The following is a 21,546-nucleotide window of genomic DNA, read 5'->3' on the forward strand; positions in this document are numbered from 1 at the left end:
ACCACAACCTTTTATTTTATTTTTAAAAATATATTTTATTGATTTTTTACAGAGAGGAAGGGAGAGGGATAGAGAGTTAGAAACATCGATGAGAGAGAAACATCGATCAGCTGCCTCCTGCACACTCCCCACTGGAGATGTGCCTGCAACCAAGGTACATGCCCTTGACCGGAATTGAACCCGGGACCCTCCAGTCCGCAGGCCAGTGCTCTATCCACTGAGCCAAACCGGTCAGGGCCACAACCTTTTATTTTAAACCTTAAGGTCTAGTCCTAGCTGGTTTTGCTCAGTGTATATATAGAGCATTGGCCTGCGGACTAAAGAGTCCCAGGTTCAATTCCGGTCAAGGGCACATGCCTGGGTTGTGGGCTCGATCCCCAGTGGGGGCCGTGCAGGAGGCAGATGATCAATGATTCTCATCATTGATGCTTTTATCTCTCTCTCCCTCTCCCTTCCTCTCTGAAATCAATAAAATATTTTTTTTTTTAAAAAAAGAAAGAGTATCTTTAAAAAAAGAAAAAAAGAAAACTGTAGAAAGCTAGTAACTGCCACAAGCAAATACCAGGCGGTGGCCGGTGTCAATTTTCCAGAGCCCTGCTTTGCGGGGTGTCTGAATGCACTGCTCAGGGTCTCTGCTCACACTCGCTGGAATCCATCGCGGCAGGTTTTGGTCCACAGGTCGCTTTTCCCCATATTTCTTTGTAAACTCCAGCATTCTTACAGAAGTTTGTACTGACCTTGGAGTGTTCTTCAGCGAGGTCAGCCTGAAGCGGGTGCTCAGGCTGGGTGAGGTCGTTCGCCAGTGCCATGAGAGACTGGCTTACTTACTTGGTTGGTTTTCATTGCTGTCTTCCAGTTTTCAGCACTAATTCCTGGCAGACAGACCTGTCCCTTTTCATCGACATTGGGGTGATAGATCTTTGTTTTAAACGTGGTCTTTGGTGGTTTGAATGGGTATTTGCTGCAAAGTTTATTTCCATTCTGAAGGCTCCCTAATCAGATGAAGGTTGTCAGGAACAATAAGCCCTTGCCAAGTCAACAAATCAGCTTCATCAACCTGGATGTTATGGAAGGTTTTCATTCCAAATTCTCAGGTTTCTTCAAGCTCCTTCATCAGCCTCCTGCTGGCTGCCATCTTGGATCTGGTCTGTGTATAAGTTTTCATTTATTTTGAGTATATACCTAAGAGTGGAATTGTTGGGTCATGTGGTTATGCCCATATGATTAAAAACATTTAGTATTTTGAGGAACCGCCAAACTTCTCCAAAGTGGCTGCACCATTACATGTTTCAATTCAGTGTACAAGGTGTTTTTTTAAAATTTAAAATTTATTTATTGAAAGCACCACCACGATAAATAGAGTGCCAGTGCCACCTGTCATAAATAAAAGAAAGCTGATAAAAGTATATCTTTAAAAGTCTGGGAACTTTGTCCACCTGCCCTAAGCCCAAGGCCTGCTCCATAGAAGCAGGAGATGAGCACGTGTCCCAGAGGCGTGAGAACATCCTGGCACCAAGCTGAGAATGGAAAGGGAACCCCTATTTTACCCTTTGTGCTTAATGCAGGCCCGTACTACCTAAGAACATCGCAAGAGAATGAGGGTAGCCGCCTGATATTTTGGGAATGCTGGACTAGAGACTCCCTCTGAATCATGTTAACACAACGTGGAAACCAAGTTCTCTGAGCACACCTTCAAGGCACTGCTAGGGTCCCCTCCCCATGCGCCTGCTCACACCAAGGCCTAGCAACTCCCTCTCCCCTCTGCCTGCTCCCCCTAAAACACACATCAGCGATCGCTGCTGACTCAGGTAGATGAGCCCACCAGCGTAAGTCCACGCACACTGAGCATCACGAGCAGGAAGAGGAGCAGGTGGCTCCATGGCGTGGTTGCCAAGATGCCACTGGGGAAGCCCGTGTTCACCAGTTGCCGGTTGAGGTCATTAAAGTGGAACTAAGCAGCAGCCAGTCTGCCCCCCCCGCCCCCCCGCAACCTCCCAGCTTCGAAAGGCCAGGACCCCCAGGGGGCATAATGGCCCCTATTAAGAAAGCTCTGTTGAGGGATGCTACTCCGAGGCAGGGTAGGGGTCCTCATGCTTGATTTCCCCATTGGCCAAGATCTGCACCATCCTCCCAGGGGCTCTGGATCCCTTTCCTCCGACCACAGAAAGCCTGCCGGAGCAGCTCCCAGGCCTCTGCAGCTCCCAGGCCACTTCCTAAACACGGTGTCTTGAATGCCTGTTAGAATACTGGAGGACCAATGACAGTTTAAACTGGATTCCCAAATATGTAAACCAGATGGAAGCGCCTTCGCTCTGATGGGTGTGGGGGTATGTGCCAGTTAATTCCAGCAGGGAACAGAATCCAACTCAGGTGGCTCTAGGGCAGTGCTGTCCAAGAGAACCTTCAGTAATGACTGCAATTTTCAGATCTGCAGTTAAATCCTCTCAGTAGTCTAGAATCTACTAGATTATGGCCATGGGTTCAATTAGATTGACAGAAGCCTACATGGGCCACTGTGGAGGAGTACAAGATCTGGACTAGGACCTGGTTTTTATTTTATTTTATATTTTTATTTTATTTTGAGAGTACGTTCATTAAAGCCAGGCACAGTGCAACAAAGAAGGGCTTAGGGTAGAAGGAGCAGCAGGAGAGGGACTAGGTGGGGCTGCTTTGGCTCATGGGAAAGAAGCGAGCCAACGGGGGCTGCTGCCCGCTCAGTGGAGAGTCAGAGAAAAGGGAGCCTTGGGGGCAGGGTCAGGGGCTTAGCCTGGGAGGAGCTTCCCCTGCCCACTGCTCCCTGGTTGCAAGTCTCGTGGGGTCCCTTAGAGTTTAGGAGATGCCGACCTGTGAAGGAAGAAGGGGAAGGGGAAGGCAAAGGCATGCTCCCAGGAGAGCAACCTGGGGCCTGGCTTTGAACCCTGATTCTGCCTCTTACCAGTGGGGTGATCTTAGGTAAGTCACATACCATGGCTCGCTGTGTAATTGGAGTAGCACCCACATCAGTGCTGGTCCTCTTGTCTTAACACTCACTCTTGAGGTGAACCCTTCCAGACGCATGGCTTTAAACACTGTCCAAATGCTGATGTCCCCCAAATTTACATTTTGAAATCTCCACTTGAGTGTCTAATAGGCATCTCAAACTTAGCATGTCCCCAATGAACTCTTTATCTTCTCCCCCAAACCCGCTCTGCCCAGCCTTCCCATATTAGAAAACAACAGTTCTTTTCTCACAGTTGGTCAAACCAAAGACCTTGGTGTTGTCCTTTAATCTCTCTCTCCCATATGTTAAAAAAACCCAGTTGGTTCTACCTCAAAAGTATTCGGCAACCGTCCACTTCTCTCCACATCTCCTATCACCCTGATTCAGACCCCATCATCTCTCACCAGGGCCTGCGCAAGAGCCTCCTCACTGGTCCCTCTGCCCCCTCCTTCGTCCCCACAGTCTGTCTTATCTGTAGCATCCAGAAGCAACCTTTTCAAAGTCAAAGCCCTCCAACAGCTCCCCATGGCCTCAGAGCAAAAGTCCTCAAGATCACCTCAACGAACCTGGTTCTGTCTCCACTGTGGCCGCCTTTCCCCATCTTCCCCTGTCCTGTGCCTGGTCCAGCCCCAGGGCCGCCTTTTCCCATCTTCCCCTGTCCTGTGCCTGGTCCAGCCCCAGGGCCGCCTTTTCCCATCTTCCCCTGTCCTGTGCCTGGTCCAGCCCCAGGGCCGCCTTTTCCCATCTTCCCCTGTCCTGTGCCTGGTCCAGCCCCAGGGCCGCCTTTTCCCATCTTCCCCTGTCCTGTGCCTGGTCCAGCCCCAGGGCCGCCTTTTCCCATCTTCCCCTGTCCTGTGCCCTGTTCCAGCCCCAGGGCCGCCTTGGGGGTTTCTAGAACATGCCAGGCACGATCCGATTTTAGGGCCTTTGGCCTGGCTTTGTCCTCCTGTGTAATGCCCTTCCCCAGGGATTTCGTGGTTGGCTCCCTCACTCCCTCAGGCTTCTGCGTTATGTTCCTCCATCATACTTAACATTATATATTTGTGCAGAGTCTCCGTCTCCTTTTGAGAGATGGTCACCTGCAGGAGGACAGATGACTGGCATTTTATTTGCTTCATTCTGTATCATATGCCTGACACATAGTGCTCAACAAATTTTGTGGAATAAATGAACAAGTTAAATAACATTGTGAGGTAAATCTGTTATTCTCATTTTATTTCACTTTTTAAAATATTTTTATAGAGAGAAGAAGGGGGGGAGAGAGAGAGAGAGAGAAATGTGGATGTGAGAGTGGTACATTGATTGGCTACCTCCTGCATGCCCCCCACCAGGGATTGACCTGGAAACCCAGGCATGTGCCTTGACCAGGAATTGAACTGGCAACCTTTTGGTGCACTGGATGATGCCCAACCAACTGAACCACTCAGGTCAGGAAAACTGAGACCCAAAAGGGTGTCCAAGTGCACACTGTTAAGGACTGGTAGAGTCACCGTCAGGCTAGCCAGTCAGACTCCAAGGCCCAGGCTCTTGCTCATGACAGATGCATTGCCCATTGGCCATTACATACATGACATCAAGTGGTATAAAGTCTGTTCTTATGTAAAAATCAATTTTAGAAGTGAGTGCCAACAGCACGCTGACTCCTTTTTTTTTTTTTTTAATATATTTTATTGGTTTCACAGAGGAAGGGAGAGGGAGAGAGAGGTAGAAACATCAATGATGAGAGAGAATCATCGATTGGCTGCCTCCTGCATGCCCCCCATTGGGGATCAAGCCCGCAACCCAGGCATGTGCCCTTGACTGGAATCGAACTCGGGACCCTTCAGTCCACAGGTCGACACTCTATCCACTGAGCCAAACCAGCTAGGGCACGCTGACTCCTTTTTGACTAAGAGAACTCATCATGCAAATTGTTTGTTTTGGGGTTAACCCAGGAAGCTCAGTCAAATGTGAAGTTGGTCACTCTATTAGCCCTTTCTTCCACTTGATTTTTTTCTCTCTCATTTTTATTAAACTTATAATCTACATTTTTTTAACTAAAATTTTTAAAATTGATTGATTGATTTGAGAGAGAAAGAGAGAAACATCAATTTGTTGTTCCACTTATTTAGGCATTCATTGGTTGATTGGCATATCAGGATGTTGCTCTAACCAACTGAGCTACCTGGCCAGGGCTGTTCTTGGTCTCATTTTTTAATTGAGATATAATCCTATATAATAAAAGGCTATGCAAATTGTTCCCTTGACCAGGAGCTCGACTGGGAGTTTGAGCAGGGGGCAGGGCCAGCCTGCCAACCACCCCTGGCCCCTCCCCACAGCTGGCCCCATCCCCAATCACCCACCACCCCAATTGGGGGCGGGGCCAGCCGGCCAACCTCCCGCGGTCCACCTCCCCTCCACCCCCCCAGCCAGCACGGCCTGATCATCCCCGATTGGGGCGGGCCGGTCGGGCCTCACCCGTGCATGATTTCGTGCACCGGGTCTCTAGTTGACATATAATAGTATATTAGTTTCAGTTGTACAACATAATGATTTGATGTTTGCATATATTGTGAAATGATCACCACATACATCTAGTTAACATCCATTGCCACACAGTTACGATTTTTTTCTTGTGATGAGAAATTTTAGGATCTACTCTCTTAGCAACTTTCAAATAAATATACAATACAGTATTGCTAACTATAGTCAGCATGCTGTGCATTACATCACCAGGACTTTTTTATTTTATAACTAGAAGTTTGTACCCTTTGACCCCTTTCGCCCATTTCGTCCACCCCACTTTGGCAACCACCAATCTGTTCTCTGTATCTGAGGTTGTTTTTTTGTTTTGTTTGCTTTTTAGATGCCACATATAAGTGAGATCAGACAGTATGTGTCTCTCTGTCTGACATAATCCCTTAGTGTAATGCCCTCAAGATCCATCCATGTTGTTGTAATGACAAGACTGCCTTCCTTTATTTGGCCAAATAATACTCATTGTATACATATGCACCATGTTTTCTTTATTCGTTGATCCATTGATGGACACCTGTGTTGCTTTCATATCTTGCCTATTGTAAATAATGCTGCAATAAATGTAGGGTACAGATATCTTTTTGAATTAGTGTTTTCAGTTCCTTTAGATAAATACCCAGAAGTAGAATTGCTGAATCAGATGGTAGTTTTTAAATTTTGAGGAACTTCCATACTGCTTTTCATAAAGGTTGCACCAATTTACATTCCCACCAACAGTGCACAAGGGTTTCATTTTCTTCACATACTCACCAACACTTGTTATTTCTTATCCTTTTGATAATATCCATTCCAATATGTGTCAGGTGATATCTTATGATGGTTTCGATTTGTATTTCCCTGATGATTAGTGATATTGAGCACTTTTTTCATGTATCTGTTGGTTATCTGGATGTCTTCTTTGGAAAAATATCTATTCAGATCCTGTGCCCATTTTGAAATTGTTTCTTTGTTATTAAATTGTATGAGTTGTTTGTATATTTTGGATATTAACCCCTTATCGGATATATGATTGAACTGTTTCCTTGCATTTTTTAGGTTGCTTTTTCATTTTGATGGCTTCCTTCGCTGTGCAGAAGCTTTTTAGTTTGATGTAGTTCCATTTGTTTGTTTTTGCTTTTGTTGCCTTTGCTTTTTTTTTATTGTTGTTAATCCTCAAACAAGGATATTTTCCCACTGATTTCTAGAGAGAGTGGAAGAGAGGGAGGAGAGGGGGAGAGAAAGAGAGAGAGAGAAACATCACTTGAGAGAGACACATTGATTAGCTGTCTTCCGCAACCAACTGGAGCTGGGGAACCTGCAACTGAGGTACATGTCCTTGAGCTCCTTGACCGGGAATTGAACCCAAGACCCTTCCATCCGTGGGCCGACCCTCTAACCACAGAGCCAAATGGCCAGGGTGGTTGCCTTTGCTTTTGGTGCTAAATCTGAAAACCACCAAGACTGATGTCAAGGAGCTTACCCCTATGTTTTCTTCTAAGATTTTTATATTTAAGTATTTTATCCATATTGAGTTGGTTTTGTGTATGGTGTAAGATAGGGGTCTGTTTTCATTCTTTTTCATGTGACTCTTTAGTTTTCCCAGAACCATTCATTGAAGAGACTATCCTTTACCCATTTGTATATTCTGGCTTCTTTGTCATAAGTTAATAGACTGTTTATGTGTGGGTTTACTGCTAGGCTCTCTCTTCTGTTCCATTGTTCTAGTGTCTGACTTTATGTCTATACTTAACTGTTTTGATTACTATAGCTTTGTAATATAATTTGTTTGTTTTTGGAATTTAGTTTAAAATCAGGAAGCATGATGCCTTCATCCTTGTTCTTTTGGAAGATTATTTGGCTATTTGGGATCTTTTATACTACCATATACTTTTAGGATTGCTTGTTCTATTTCTGTGAAAAATACCATTGGCTTTTTAAAAAATCCTCACCCAATGATATATTTTTTATTTATTTCAGAAAGAGAGCAAGGGGGAGAGAGAGAGTGCGAGTGAGAGAGAGAGAAGGAAACATCAATGTGAAAGAGAAACATTGATCGGTTGCCTCCAGTATGCTCCTTGACAGAGGATCTCCTGGGAATTGAACCCACAACCTGGGTATGTGTCCTGACCAGAATAGAACCTGCAACCCTTTAGTGCACAGGACTACACTACAGCCATTGGATTTTTAAATTGAATCTGTAGATTGCATTGAGTAGTATGGACATTTTAACAACATTAATTTTTGGAATATCTTCCCATTTATTTGTGTTATCTTCAATTTGTTTCATCAATATCTTGTAGTTTTCAGTGAATAGGTCTTTCACCTCCTTTGTTAAATTTATTCCTAGATATTTTATCCTTTTTTAAAATTAAATTCATCGGGGGTAATACTAATTAATAATATAAATTTCAGGTATACAACCTTATAGCACAACATCTCTTTACTCTATTGTGTGTTCACCCAAAGTCTAGTCTCCTTCCATTACCATGTATCTTTCCCGTCTTCATCCTTCCGCACTTCCCCTCTGTAACCACAGTTCTGTGTCTGTAGTTATGAGTTTGTTTGCCTGTTTGTTGTTTTCTCTTTTTATACTCCACATAGGATTGAAATCTTTGCTTCTTGTCTTTTTTCCATCTGACCAAACAGTGCTCATCTTGAATTTCTGAGATGATGTAAGTATCCCTCTGTGCTGTCCAGTGCAGCAGCCACTAGCCACATGTGGTTTTTGAGCGCTTGAAACGTGGCTGGCTAGTTGTAATGGAGGAAATGAATTTCAAATCTTACTTAATTTTGGCTAATTTAAATTAAAGTAGCCCCCGGTGGTTGGTGGCTGCTGTATGGGACAGTGCACCTCTAGGCCATGCGAGGAAGAGAATGCAGTACCACCTACCCTGAGCGTTAGAAGGGTCAGTGTGCACATAGCAGAAAGTGGGCACAAAAGAGATAAAGGAAGGGAGCCACAAGGAGACAGCCACGAATTTGTAAGAGCCACCTTTGCGGGGTTGGGATCGCAGCACTGTCCCAAGCGCTCTCATGTCCCAACTCATTAAACCTCAGAGCAAGGCGGGTGGGCAGGGACTGTTCGTGTTAACCTGTCCTCGAGAATGAGCAGCCTGAGGCAACGCTCACATCTGTGGCCCAGGGTCACTCACTCAGTCAGTGGCTGAGCCTTGGTCTGGGCCAGAAAGTCTGGCTCTAGCGTCTACCCACTCGACCACTGCTGTGCCTAACAGCTGATATGGAAAATGTCCATAGAGGGCTGTGTTTTAAAGCAACAAAAGCACTTTCGTTACCAAGGGCCTAAAAAGAGGGATGTAGCTGACCTGAACAATGGGTTGGTGTCAGTGAGCCAAATGCTCATCGATTGAGCTGGAATCCAGTAGGTAATGGCAGGCAAAATGGATCTATCAAGAAATAGCAGCCTTGGCTGGGTGGCCCAGTTGGTCAGAGCATCATCCTGTACACCGAAGAGTTGCAGGGTTGAGTCCCCAGTCATGGCACATACCTAGGTTGCAGGTTTGATCCCCGGTAGTATGCAGGGGGCAACTGATCGATGTTTCTCTCTCTCTCTCTCTAAATACTAAGAAGCATATCCTTGGGTGAGGATTAAAAAAAGAAAAGAAACAGCAGAACAAGCATATTCTGTTTTAAGTATATGGATCCTCCAGGAGAACTGAGACTAGAATAGGTCAAAAAGATTTTAAAATGCAGTTTCTTTCCAGGACCACGGCTTGGAAGGGGAAGAGGAAGAGTATTACCATTCATGATAAACCCTTTGTTCTTATAATATGTGTTATTTGACAAAAATTAAGAAATAATGATGTTCAACGAATACATTCGCCTTGCCAGTCCTCTCTCTGGAGAGGGTGGATGGGAAGAAAGGGCCCAGGCTTTGAAACAAACGCAAATCCTGTAGCCCTGGGTCTGACCTGGAGGCTCAGGACGGTGGCTCAGGAAAATGTTAGAAGATATTAGACGATCAGTTTGCTATAAAAGGAAAGAACTCAGCAACAGCCCGCTGGGAGAGATTCGTAGGGCAGGGCACGGGGACAGGGTGCAGAGCACCCCCTCTCCGAGTGCGCCATCCTTCCCACATCGCCACCATTCACTAGCAGGAGCTCCTGCACCACCTGCTAACGTTGGCCACATGGGCTCTACTTTCTCTCTGGTATTATTATTTGTGTTGTTGTTATTATTATTTTGTGGAACTATTTAAGAGCAAGTTGCTGCATGGTGCACCTTCACTCCTACATACTTCAAATACATATTTCCTGTGAACTAGGACATTCTTTTTCATAACCATAGCATGCTTGTTAAATTAAGGAACATTAATGCTAATTCAATACTATTGTCTACTTTAAGCCTGTATTAGGATTTTGCCATTATCCCCATGCATTCTACCCCTCCCCCAGCCCAGATCTGTTTCGGAACCCCACACTGCATTTAGTTGTCACACATCTTTCCTCTTTTAAGGTCTGGAAGAAGGTCTCAGGCTTTCTTTTTCTTCCAGACACTGACGTTTTTGAAGAGTACAAGACATTTATTTTCTACAATAACTGGCTTGATATTTCTTTTAAATTGATTGATTTTGAGAGAGAGAGAGAGAGAGTGATATATATATCTAGTGGCCCGGTGCATGAAATTTGTGCAGGCGGGGGAGGGTGTCCCTCAGCCCGGCCTGCACCCTCTCCAATCTGGGACCCCTCAGGGGATAACCGGCAGTCGGACATCCCTCTCACAATCCAGAAATGCTGGCTCCTAACCACTCGCCTGCCTGCCTGATTGCCCCTAACTGCTTCTGCCTGCCAGCCTGATTGTCCCTAACTGCTCCCCTGCTGGCTTGATTGCCCCTAACCACCTCTGCCTCGGCCCCGTATCCGGGACCCAGGATTCCCTCCTCCAGCCAACCACAGGCACCCGGGATCCGGGCTTCCCTCCCTCTGGTCAGTCATAGGTGCCCAGGCCAGCTGTAGCTGCAGGGGATGGTGGGCAGGTGGCTTCGCCTGGACTGCAGCTGCAAGTGCTGGCACCCGGGACCGCAGGGTGGGCGGCTTCTCCATCTTCCGGGCCACAGCCAGCCGCAGGTACTGGTGCCCGGGACTGTGGGGTGGGCGGCTTCTCCGTCTACCAGGCTGTAGCCAGCTGCAGGTGCTGGCGCCTGGACTGCAGGCGGACGGCTTCTCTGTCTTCCCTGGGATGCAGTGTGGGCGGCTTCTCCGGCTGGCTGCAGCCTGGGATCATGGGGCAGGTGGCTTCTTCGTCTCCCGGGCCGCACCCAGTCTCAGGCGCTGGGGCCCGGTTTCTCTGTCTCCCCCAGAATGTGGGGCAGGCGGACGTGAGGCTTCTACTGCTGTCTGCGGCCTGGGATCATGGGGCAGGCGGCTTCTTTGTCTCCCGGCTGCAGCCAGCCTCAGGCACTGGCACTTGACTTCTCTGACCCCCACAGGCCCGGGGCTGCCGCCATGTTTTCAGGTAAATTTGCATACTTACTCTGATTGGCTGGTAGCGTAGCAAGTGACAGTAATTTGCATGTTTCTCTTTTATTAGTATACTAGAGGCCCGGTGCATGAAATTCGTGCACGGGGAAGGGGGGTGTCCCTCAGCCCAGCCTGCACCCTCTCCAATCTGGGACCCCTCAAGGGATGTCCGACGGCCCGTTTAGGCCCGATCCCGGTAGGATTGGGCCTAAACGGGCCGTCGGACATCCCTCTCACAATCCAGGACTGCTGGCTCCCAACTGCTCGCCTGCCTGCCTTCCTGATTGCCCCTAACCCTTCTGCCTGCCAGCCTAATCACCCCCTAACCACTCCCCTGCCAGCCTGACTGATGCCTAACTGCTCCCCTGCCAACCTGTTAGCCCCCAACTGCCCTCCCCTGCAGGCCTGGGTCCCTCCCAACTGCCCTTCCCTGCAGGCCATCTTGTGGTGGCCATCTGTGTCCACATGGGAGCAAGATCTTTGACCACATAGGGGCAGCCATCTTGTGTGTTGGAGTGACAGTCAATTTGCATATTACTCTTTTATTAGATAGGATAGAGGCCTGCTGCACGGGTGGGGGCCAGCTGGTTTGCCCTGAAGGGTGTCCCGGATCACGGTGGGGGTTCCCTTGGGGCGTGGGGCAGCCTGGGCGAGGGGCCTGTGGTGGTTTGCAGGCTGGCCACGTTCCCCAGAGACCCAAGCGGAGGCCCTGGGATCTGGGATTTATTTATCTTCTATAATTGAAACTTTGTAGCCTTGAGTGGAGGCCTGGGCCTGCCAGGGTGTGTTGAAAGCTTGGCTTCCTCCATTGCTGGGGAAACCCAAGCCTCCTGCTCACTTCGTGGCTGCAGCCATCTTGGTTGGGGTTAATTTGCATACTCGCTCCTGATTGGCTGGTGGGCGTGGCTTGTGGGTATAGTGGAGTGATGGTTAATTTGCATATTACTCTTTTATTTTATATATATATATAAATATTTTATATATATACATATATATATACATAATATATATATATATATATATATATATATATATATATATATATATATATATATGGAGAGAGAGAGAGGCGTTGTTTCGTTGTTCCACTTAGTTGTGCATTCATTGGTTGGTCCTTGTATGTGCCCTGACCCTTGGTGTGTCAGGATGCCATTCTTTCTTTTTTAAAAAATATATTTTATTGATTTCAGAGAGGAAGGGAGAGGGAGAGAAAGATAGAAACATCAATGATGAGAGAGAATCATTGACCGGCTGCCTCTTGCATACCCCCACTAGGGATCGAGCCTGCAACCTGTGCAAGTGCCCCTGACCAGAACCGAACCTGGGACCCTTCAGTCCACAGGCCGATGCTCTATCCACTGAGCCAAACCAGCCAGGGCTGAATGACGGTCTTAACCAACTGAGTCGGCCAGGGCGGCTTGATATTTCTTCACAATTAGACGTGGGTTATGCATTTTTGCTGGGGCTACCACAGAGGGGGCGCTGTGCCCTCACCTTCACATCTGGAGCCACCACATGTTGGTGATGTTAACTTTGATCCCTTGGTTAAGATTTCTCCACCTAAAGTTGCATACTCTTCCTCGGTAATGAACACGTATCTTGTGAGGAGATACTTTAAGACTAATACTATCCTATATGCAGCACCCCTTGCCCCCCAATTTCACCCAATGGTTTTAACACCCGTCCTTACCTGAATCAATTATCATGGTGGCTATAACTTGGTTGTTTTAAACTCTACAGAATTTGAAAGGCACATTTTTCTCTGGCCCTGCCCTTAATAAAATGTAACTCCCTTTCTCTAGGCATGGATTGGTTTTTTTTCTGGTCTTCTGTAGCATTCCTAGACACTCCCTAAGGCTGAATATAGCCTCTATTTTAGCAAGTTTTCTATCATTTGAACTTCATACACAAGCGTGTCTCTAAATGCAGCATGGTAATTTACAGACTCTGGTACTGCCCTGGAGATTCTTACTCTTGGCCTTGGGCCCTTCAACCATCTGGTTTTGAAGCTCATCTCTAGCACTTGTTGGTTGTCTGTGTTGGAGAGTGGGAATTTTTGCCCATTCCAGAGAGGCCGTGGACTATGCCCCAGATAGAGTTGTCAGTGCTGACATCAGGCCAGGTCTTGAGATACGGTCTCATGGCCCCTTCCCAGCATGTAGGCCTTCTTTCATAGAACACTGTCAGCTTTCTGAAGAACAGGATGACCCTGTGAATAACATGGTCGTCAATGGCATGATCCTGACGTTGCTTAGGAAAAACTGTTTTGTCTTTGGTTACTTGTTCTGCAAAAACAGGATGTGGTAAATGTGCTTAAAAGTGGTCCCGCACAAAGGGTCAGGGCTGCTCTCTGGACTCCCTGCGTGGAGAGAGAGCAGTCACCGGCCGGCTAATAAAGGCTCCCTAAATTTTAATTTGGTCTGGACTCCAGTGGTCGTTCACTCGCGTTCGCTCCACAACAGTCTGAACCTGGTCAAGTCTCTTAACTGGTTTCTCAGTTCCTTCATCAGTAAAATTAGGGTAATAATAGGTACCTCATAAATGCTATGTGAATGTGAAGTGCTTGGCATTGAGCCTGGCCCATTCTAACTGCCTAAGGGAGTTTACTTAACCTCTCTTACCTTTTTTCCTCACCTGTGAAATGAGCTTGCACCCAATTGAGTGCCAATGCAGGAACCAAGAGGTCACCATTTGATTCCCAGTTTGGGCACATGCCCGGGTTGTGGGCTCCATCCCCACGGGGGGGTATGCAGGAGGCAGCCAATCGATGGTGTTTCTCCCATCGATGTTTCTATCTATCACTCTCCCTTCTTCTATCTCTAAAAAAATCTATAAAAACATATGTATATGTATATGTATATGTATATGTATATGTATATGTATATGTATACACACACATATATATTTTTTAAAAAGGGCTTGCTGTGAGGAACGGCTGGAATACTGCATAGAGATTTTGTACTGAAAAACTGCTACTACCAGAATTTTCTAAGAGTATTTCCAAAGTATTGCCCTTTTGTGATGTCGTGAGGCCACCACCCCTGGTTCATATTCCATCACCTCTCTCTCCACCCCGGGGTCCGTAGTCTGTGCTGGCCACGTCTTGTTTCTTGAGTGCTTCAGGCTGGACGCATCTACATCACCTCAGGTTTCCCCAGAATTGAGGCCCCACATAGAGCCTGGGGAACATACACTTTTGTCAGCAGCAATTTGGTCGGAATGACAATTTTGCCAAAAATAAATTTTGCATCCTGGCCGGTTTTTCTCAGTGGTTAGAGCGTCAGCCCTCAGACCGAAGGGTCATGAGTTTGATTCCCGGTCAAGGGCACAAACCCTGGTTGGAGGTTCCCTGGCCCTGGTAGAGGCTCATGCTGGAGGCAGTCAATCGATGTGTCTCTCTCACATCAATGTTTCTCTCTCTTTCTCCCCCCTCTCCTCCCTGCCTCCCTCTCTCTGGAAATTAATGGGAAAAATACCCTGGGGTGAAGATTAAAAATAGATAGATAGATAGATAGATAGATTTTGCTTTAGCTATTTTTTTTAAAGATTGGAAAATTTGGGAATCTTTGTGCAGTCTTCCAAACATCTTTATTTTTTTAGAATTAAAAACATTTTCAACATCCTATTATTTTGCAGCCAATTATTCCTATTTTTCTGTTTGCAGTAGCAAAATGCTGCAGCAACCTAAAGGTCCAACAATGGAATCATTTCCTTCTTCCCTTCCTTCCTTCTTTCCTTCCTTCCTTCCTTCCTTCCTTCCTTCCTTCCTTCCTTCCTTCCTTCCTTCCTCCCTTTCTCCCTCCTCTCTTCTCCCCTCCCCTGTTTCCCTCCCTCCTTTCCTCCCTCCCTCCCTCTCTCCTTCTTTCATTAGTTCAGTAAAAGAAAGAAAAGTACAGAACAGTGTATGTAATGAAATCCTATATAATAAAAGCCTAATATGCAAATTGTTCGACTGGGAGTTTGACCGCTTGCTATGATGTGTGCTAACCACCAGGGGGTGGTGCGGAACATGACAGGAGTCGTCAATGCAGCGTGGCAGCCAGCAGCAGTGGAGGTGCTGCCAAACCCAATGGGCCCCGATGACGAGAGCAGGACCGAGGTGGGATGGTGGAGCAGGTGAGCAGGCGGTGCCAGGCCAAGGTGGGTGGGAGCAGGGCCTGATTGCCCCACCAATTGCCCCATAGACAGTGACCAGCAGTAGCTGTGAGGGGAGGGGCTGCCACCCGGCTCCCAGGTGCTGCGGGAGCCGGGCAGGGGGCCCAGGCCTGACTGCGATCATCCTGCAGGCGGGATGGTGGAGCAGGTGAGGGGGTGGTGCCAGGCCCTGGCGGGGTGCCATGGAGGGTTGCCAGGCAGGGCTGCAAGGCTGGGGCCACGAGCTGGGGCCCGATCCCCACAGGCCACCCCGAGGGACCCCACCCATGCATGAATTCGTGCACCGAGCCTCTAGTCTAATATAATGAAATACATGAATGTGTAAAGGCTTTGTTACGAATGTTTACCTGCTAGTGGTGAATGGTGCCTTTCCAGTTTACGCTCTCCTGACTGTTGGAGAGGCCATCTGCTGTGGCCCTGAGCTTCCCTGTGGCTCCTGCTGGCATGCCAGAAGGCAAAGTCCTAGCCACTCTATATCGGGCCACTTCTCAGGTTTGTGTTTGCAGTGAGTAGCTCTAAGGGACAAAGTAATGTCTCCCTTAAGGACAAAGAGCAGGCTTCCTTACCACCTGCTTGAAAAGAGAAATTCCTCAGCTGTGGGGCAAGCCTCTTTGTGTCACCCTGTGGGCCTCGGGGGCGAGGGGCGCTGGTCACCACATAATGCCTGCTGCTTGCTGTGCAGCGACTACTGAACTCCTGTGTCTTTGACCCAGGTGTCTCAGGTCTTGGCGTCAGACTCGCTCGTTAGCCTGTGAGTGGGGCAGGACCCAGCCTGACATTGGCTTGTTTCACCTATGTGTACATCCATTGCTTTTACAATATAAAAATCAGTGTTTATGTTTTTAGAAAGAAGGCATAAAACAAAGCCATACACTTACCAAAGTCAAAGCTTGAAAAAAACCAAGATGGTGGCATAAGGTAAACACCTGTACGTGTTGCCTCTCACAACCACACCAAAACTACAACTGAAAGACAAAACGACTATCACCCAGAACCACGGGAAAGCTGGTGGAGTAGAAGCTCTACAACTAGAAGGAAAGAAAGAAGCGCATTGAGACGGGGTAGGATGTGCACAAGCGCGGAAAAGCAGAGGTACGGAGGCGCGGAGAGCACTGGCAACTGAGGACACGGTTGTCTTTTTCAAGCGGGAGGGAGACACAAGCTCCCGACAGCTCTGAACTCCAGTTTCCGGCGAGACTCTGGGGATCCAGACTCCTACGGGGAGAAACTGGACTGTCTGGCATCGGGTCGGAAAGTGAGGGTGGCTTTCTCGCAGAGGTGCGCACAGGAATCATTGTTTACTGCACTGGGGCACAGGACCCTGGGACATGGAAACGTGGAGATGCAAAGAGGGCTGATTGGCAGCCTTTGCTGGTTGCCATGCCCTAGTGATTCCCTGAGACCCCTGCCCCACCCAATTTACAAACCCACCGGAGCTGTGCACAGCGGCTTTTGCATATGAATGGCCTGCCCCAGGCGTCCTCAAACTACGGCCTGCGGGCCACATGTGGCCCCCCGAGGACATTTATCCAGCCCACCGGGTGCCACTGCCTGTCCTGCTTAGCAGCCGACTCGTCCTGGGCCCACAGTGCGCATAGAAATTTGTTTATAGTTGTTTTTTTTTTTAACTATAGTCCGGCCCTCCAACGGTCCGAGGGACAGTGAACTGGCCCCCTGTTTAAAAAGTTTGAGGACCCCTGGCCTGCCCTTTTGCAGATTAACCTAACAAATTGCAGCTGGGTCAGACAGCTCCAAAACTTCCAAACCCCAAACAAAGAGGAGAAATCTGCAGATCTCTCTGTAGTTCCTGCTGGGTGGCCTCAGACAGTAGCTGACTTGCACCTCTTTGAAGATCTAGGAGCCAGTGTACCTAGTTGTCAGTGTGAGATGACACCATATTTCAACTCTTCACATCCATAAGTGACACACTCAAGAGGCAGACTCAGTGAGCACCAAAGCCCCACTGAAGCAAGTCCTGCCCCATAAGGGTGTCTCCAGCACAGCAATTCTTCTGTTATAGACACAGCTGATCCTCACAGCCAATTGGCCTGGAGGTCAATTCCTCCCAGTGTACCAACAGCAATCAAGGCTTAACTACAACAAGACTGTGCACCCAGCCCACAAAGGGGTGCACCAAGAGTGTCCACCTCAGGTGATTGGGGAGGCTGAGCCACTGGGCCCTATAGGTCACCTATCACACAAAGCCACTCCATCAACACAGGGAAGCAGCCAAAATGCGGAGACAAAGAAACATGTCAAGAATGAAAGAAATGGAGGAAAGCAAATGACTGGATATAGAGTTCAAAACCACAGTTACAAGGTTACTCAAGAATCTTCTAGAAATCGCCAAGAAACTTAGTGAGACCTCCGAGGAACTTAGTGAGACTTTCAAGGATCTTAATGAGAATGCCAAAAAAAAAAAAAAAAAAAGGAAAAGGACCAGTCAGAAATTGAGCATACACTGTCTGAAATAAAGAATAATATACAGAAATCCAACAGTAGACTAGAGGACCCCAAGAATCAAACCAAAGATTTGAAATATGAGGAAGCAAAAAACACCCAACCAGAAAAACAAAAAGAAAAAAGAATAAAAAAATATGAAGATAGTGTAAGGAGCCTCTGGGACAACTTCAAGCATACCAACATCCGAATTATGGGGGTGCCAGAAGAAGAGAGAGAGCAAGATACTGAAAACCTATTGGAAGAAATAATGACCGAAAACTTTCCCTACCTGATGAAAGAAATAGACTTACAAGTCCAGGAAGTGCAGAGAACCCCAAACAAAAGGAATCCAAAGAGGACCACACCAAGACACATCATAATTAAAATGCCAAGGGCAAAAGACAAAGAGAGAATATTAAAAGCAGCAAGAGAAAAACAGTTAGTTACCTACAAGGGAGTACCCATACAACTGTCAGCTGATTTCTCAACAGAAACTATGCAGGCCAGAAGGGAGTGGCAAGAAATATTCAAAGTGATGAACAGCAAGAACCTACAACCAAGATTACTCTACCCAGCAAAGCTATCATTCAGAATTGAAGGTCAGATAAAGAGCTTCACAGACAAGAAAAAGCTAAAGGAGTTCATCAACACCAAACCAGTATTATATGAAATGCTGAAGGGTATTCTTTAAGAAGAGGAAGAAGAAGAAAAAGGTAAAGATAAAAATTATGAACAACAGCCGAAACCGGTTTGGCTCAGTGGATAGAGCGTCGGCCTGCGGACTGAGGGGTCCCGGGTTCGATTCCGGTCAAGGGCATGTACCTTGGTTGCGGGCACATCCCCAGTGGGAGGTGTGCAGGAGGCAGCTGATCGATGTTTCTCTCTCATCGATGTTTCTAGCTCTCTATCCCTCTCCCTTCCTCTCTGTAAAATATCAATAAAATGTATTAAAAAAAATTATGAACAACAAAGTGACAACAAATACATATCTATCAACAAGTGAATCTAAAAATCAAGTCAATGAAAAATCTGATGAACAGAATAAACTGGTGAATATAATAGAATCAGGGGCATAGAAAGGGAGTGGACTGACAATTCTCGGGGGGAAGGGGCTGTGAGGGGTGCGGGAAGAGATTGGACAAAAATGTTACAACTATGGATGAAGACAGTGGCAGGGGGTAAGGGCATGGGGGGGAGGAATCAGGTGAAGGCGAGCTATGGGGGGAAAAAAAGAGGAACATCTGTAATAATCTGAACAATAAAGATTTATTTATAATGAAAAAAAAAGTCAAAGCTTACGCCCTGACTGGTTTGGCTCAGTGGATAGAGCGTCGGACTGCAGACTCAAGGGTCCCAGGTTCGATTCCGGTCAAGGGCATGTACCTTGGTTGCCCGCACATCCCCAGTAGGGAGTGTGCAGGAGGCAGCTGATCGATGTTTCTCTCTCATTGATGTTTCTAACTCTCTATCCCACTCCCTTCCTCTCTATAAAAAATCAATAAAATATATTTTAAAAAAAAGTCAAAGCTTACAAATTAGGGGCAAGTCAGAAAACAGCAACCATCCAAAGAAGAAAATAAAGAACCTCTGCTCAGACCTGTCCTCAGAGACTTGGTTAGAACCTCAGCAGATCTTCCCAGACTACCCTTTCCAGGGAGATTGCCACATGTTTGTTAGGCGTCTACCAGAGTAAGATCATAACCTGTGCAGTGCTGGAGCTGCCGGGACGTAGGTAAGCAGCCACACGGGCCACTGTGGCAACCCTCCAGCTTCTTGAGAAGCCGTCAAGAGCCCACCAGGGATCCGTGCGGCCTGCAAAGGCTTTCTTTGCCCCCAGCAGAATCAGTGCCCCTGGTGCTTCCTGGATTCTGGCCTAACAGCTTGGGGACCACAAATGCAAAGGAAACCACCCTCCCCTCCCATTTCCTTCCCTGCACCCCCTAGTTCTTAAGTGCAGGTTCCCATCACCCCGGGTCTGACCCCCTACCCTATCCCAGCTTAACCTCTTGCCGTCCCATTTCCCTGCTAAGATGGAGGACTTCCGATCCCAGATTCCCCGTCCCACATCAGCTAAGACCCCAGAGCCCCTGCACTACTTCAGACCCCAGAAAGAGTAAGTGATGCCGCTCTCCTCACAAGGCAGCAGTGGGAACAGGGTGGGTGGGGCAGGATGCTGGGGTGGGGTGGGTGGAGCCAAGGCCACTTCCTTTCCCCTTGGGGCCCCTGTCCGCCCAGTCCTACCCCAGCTTCAGGAGGAGTTGGAGCAGCCCGGCCCCAGGCCTGGGCCTTTATCAAGTGAGCTGGTAAGGGGGTGTGACTTGGTGGGGCGGGGGTCTCATCAGACCTAGGGATGCACCAATGGCTCGAAAAGACCCTAACAAATGGTGGGAAAAGAGGATCAGAAGCCACTGGGGCTGAACAGAGTCTCCGGAGGGAAGGCCAGGAGGGGTGGCCATCGCTGGTTGCAGGCTGCTATGGCCGGAGGGCGCCTGGGGGATAGAGCTGATGGAGGAGCTCCCAGCATCTGTTCCCTTGTTATTTCTGATAATAGTAAAAGGAAGGGTGGAAGCAGCCTTTAAACCACAGGTTAGGCCTGGCAGTTGGCAGGGAAGTCGGCAGGAGGAAGGGCCTGGACAGATCCTACCACCAGCCTCTTATGTGTTCCATTTCTCCAACTTTCCACCCTCAGGTCCCATCCTGCTCATGTCTGTTGTCATGGTAATGATCCTGCTTCTTCTCTTCTTTGGGGGTTTATGGGCTCACGAGGTGGACACAGAGGCTCTGGAGATTTCTACACCCAGAGAGCCCTCTTTTTCTTTGGCCTCAAACATCTCTGAGGCCTCAAACCTTAACTCAGTGGCCTCCGATCATGCAATAACAAGGGTCCCTGAGGAACATGGCAGTGCTGGGCACCAGATCTCCCTGCCTTCCTCAGCTCCATACGAAGTGTCCTCTCCTGAGACTTCCACTGCAGCCGACGTCAGCCTTATGGCCGATGCAATACCCACCCAAGAAGCTCCCACCAGGAAGTTACCAGTGCTCCAGGAAGTCTCTAAGGCAACCAGTGATCCTACTGTCCCAGCAATGACTACTCCGGGACCTCACACTGCGGCTGGTGACACCATGGCAGTTAGCTCTCTGGAGACCTCCAGTGGGACGTTCACGAGTGAATCTCCTGTCACCATGACAACTAGCTCTCTAGAGACCTCCAGTGGGACGTTGATGAGTAAATCTCCTGTCACCATGACAACTATCTCTCTAGAGACCTCCAGTGGGATGTTGATGAGTGAATCTCCTGTCACCATGACAACTAGCTCTCTGGAGCCCTCCAGTGGGACCAGTGGACTTCCTGTCACCATGACAACTAGCTCTTTGGAGACCTCTGATGTGACTAGTGGACCCCCTATCACCATGGCAACCAGCTCTCTGGAGACTCCCAAGGAGACCAGTGGCTCACCCAACTCTAGGGTAAAAATATTCATCATGTCTACCCCAGCGATCTCCACAAACAAAGGCAGCGGGCCTTCCCGAAGTTCAGATCAGAAGACAAAGAACACCCTGGTGGTGGCTGTGCTTGTAGCCCTGCTGGCGGTCATTATCCTCCTGGCACTCATCCTGCTGTGGCGCCGGCGGCAGAAGCGGAGGACCGGGGCTCTGACGCTAAACAGAGGTGGGAAGCGCAATGGGGTGGTAGATGCCTGGGCTGGGCCAGCCCGAGTGTCTGACGAAGAGGCTGTGATAACAACAGCAGGAGTGTCTGGTGGTGACAAGGGCGCTGGGATCCCAGAAGGGGAGGGTTCTGGCCGTCGGCCCACACTCACCACTTTCTTTGGTAGACGGAAGTCTCGCCAGGGCTCCTTGGCACTGGAGGAGCTAAAGGCTGAGCCAGCCTCCAGCCTAATGGGGGAGGAAGAGCCACTGGTGGGCAGTGAGGATGGGGCTGTGGAGGGCCCCGCTTCTGATGGGCCAGAAGCGGGAGATGTGGAGGTCCCTTAG

General features: G+C 48.1%; 1 protein-coding gene and 1 pseudogene across 2 annotated transcripts; one reads left to right on the forward strand and one right to left on the reverse strand.

The window, feature by feature from the left end:
• Window positions 1–538: 538 nt before the first annotated feature.
• LOC308252662 (ubiquitin-conjugating enzyme E2 L3-like) lies at window positions 539–1,135 on the reverse strand (annotated as a pseudogene). Its single transcript has one exon. The product of its transcript is annotated as a ubiquitin-conjugating enzyme E2 L3-like (transcript).
• A 19,118-nt stretch (window positions 1,136–20,253) lies between these two features.
• On the forward strand, window positions 20,254–21,546 carry SPN (sialophorin; the record flags this gene model as incomplete). Its single annotated transcript, XM_080678056.1, has 1 exon — window positions 20,254–21,546. The coding sequence occupies one exon, from the start codon at window positions 20,254–20,256 to the stop codon at window positions 21,544–21,546; it is 1,293 nt and encodes a 430-aa protein (XP_080534182.1).

The sequence above is a fragment of the Plecotus auritus genome (assembly GCF_963455305.1).
Source record: "Plecotus auritus genome assembly, chromosome: 7".
Lineage (NCBI taxonomy): Eukaryota > Metazoa > Chordata > Mammalia > Chiroptera > Vespertilionidae > Plecotus > Plecotus auritus.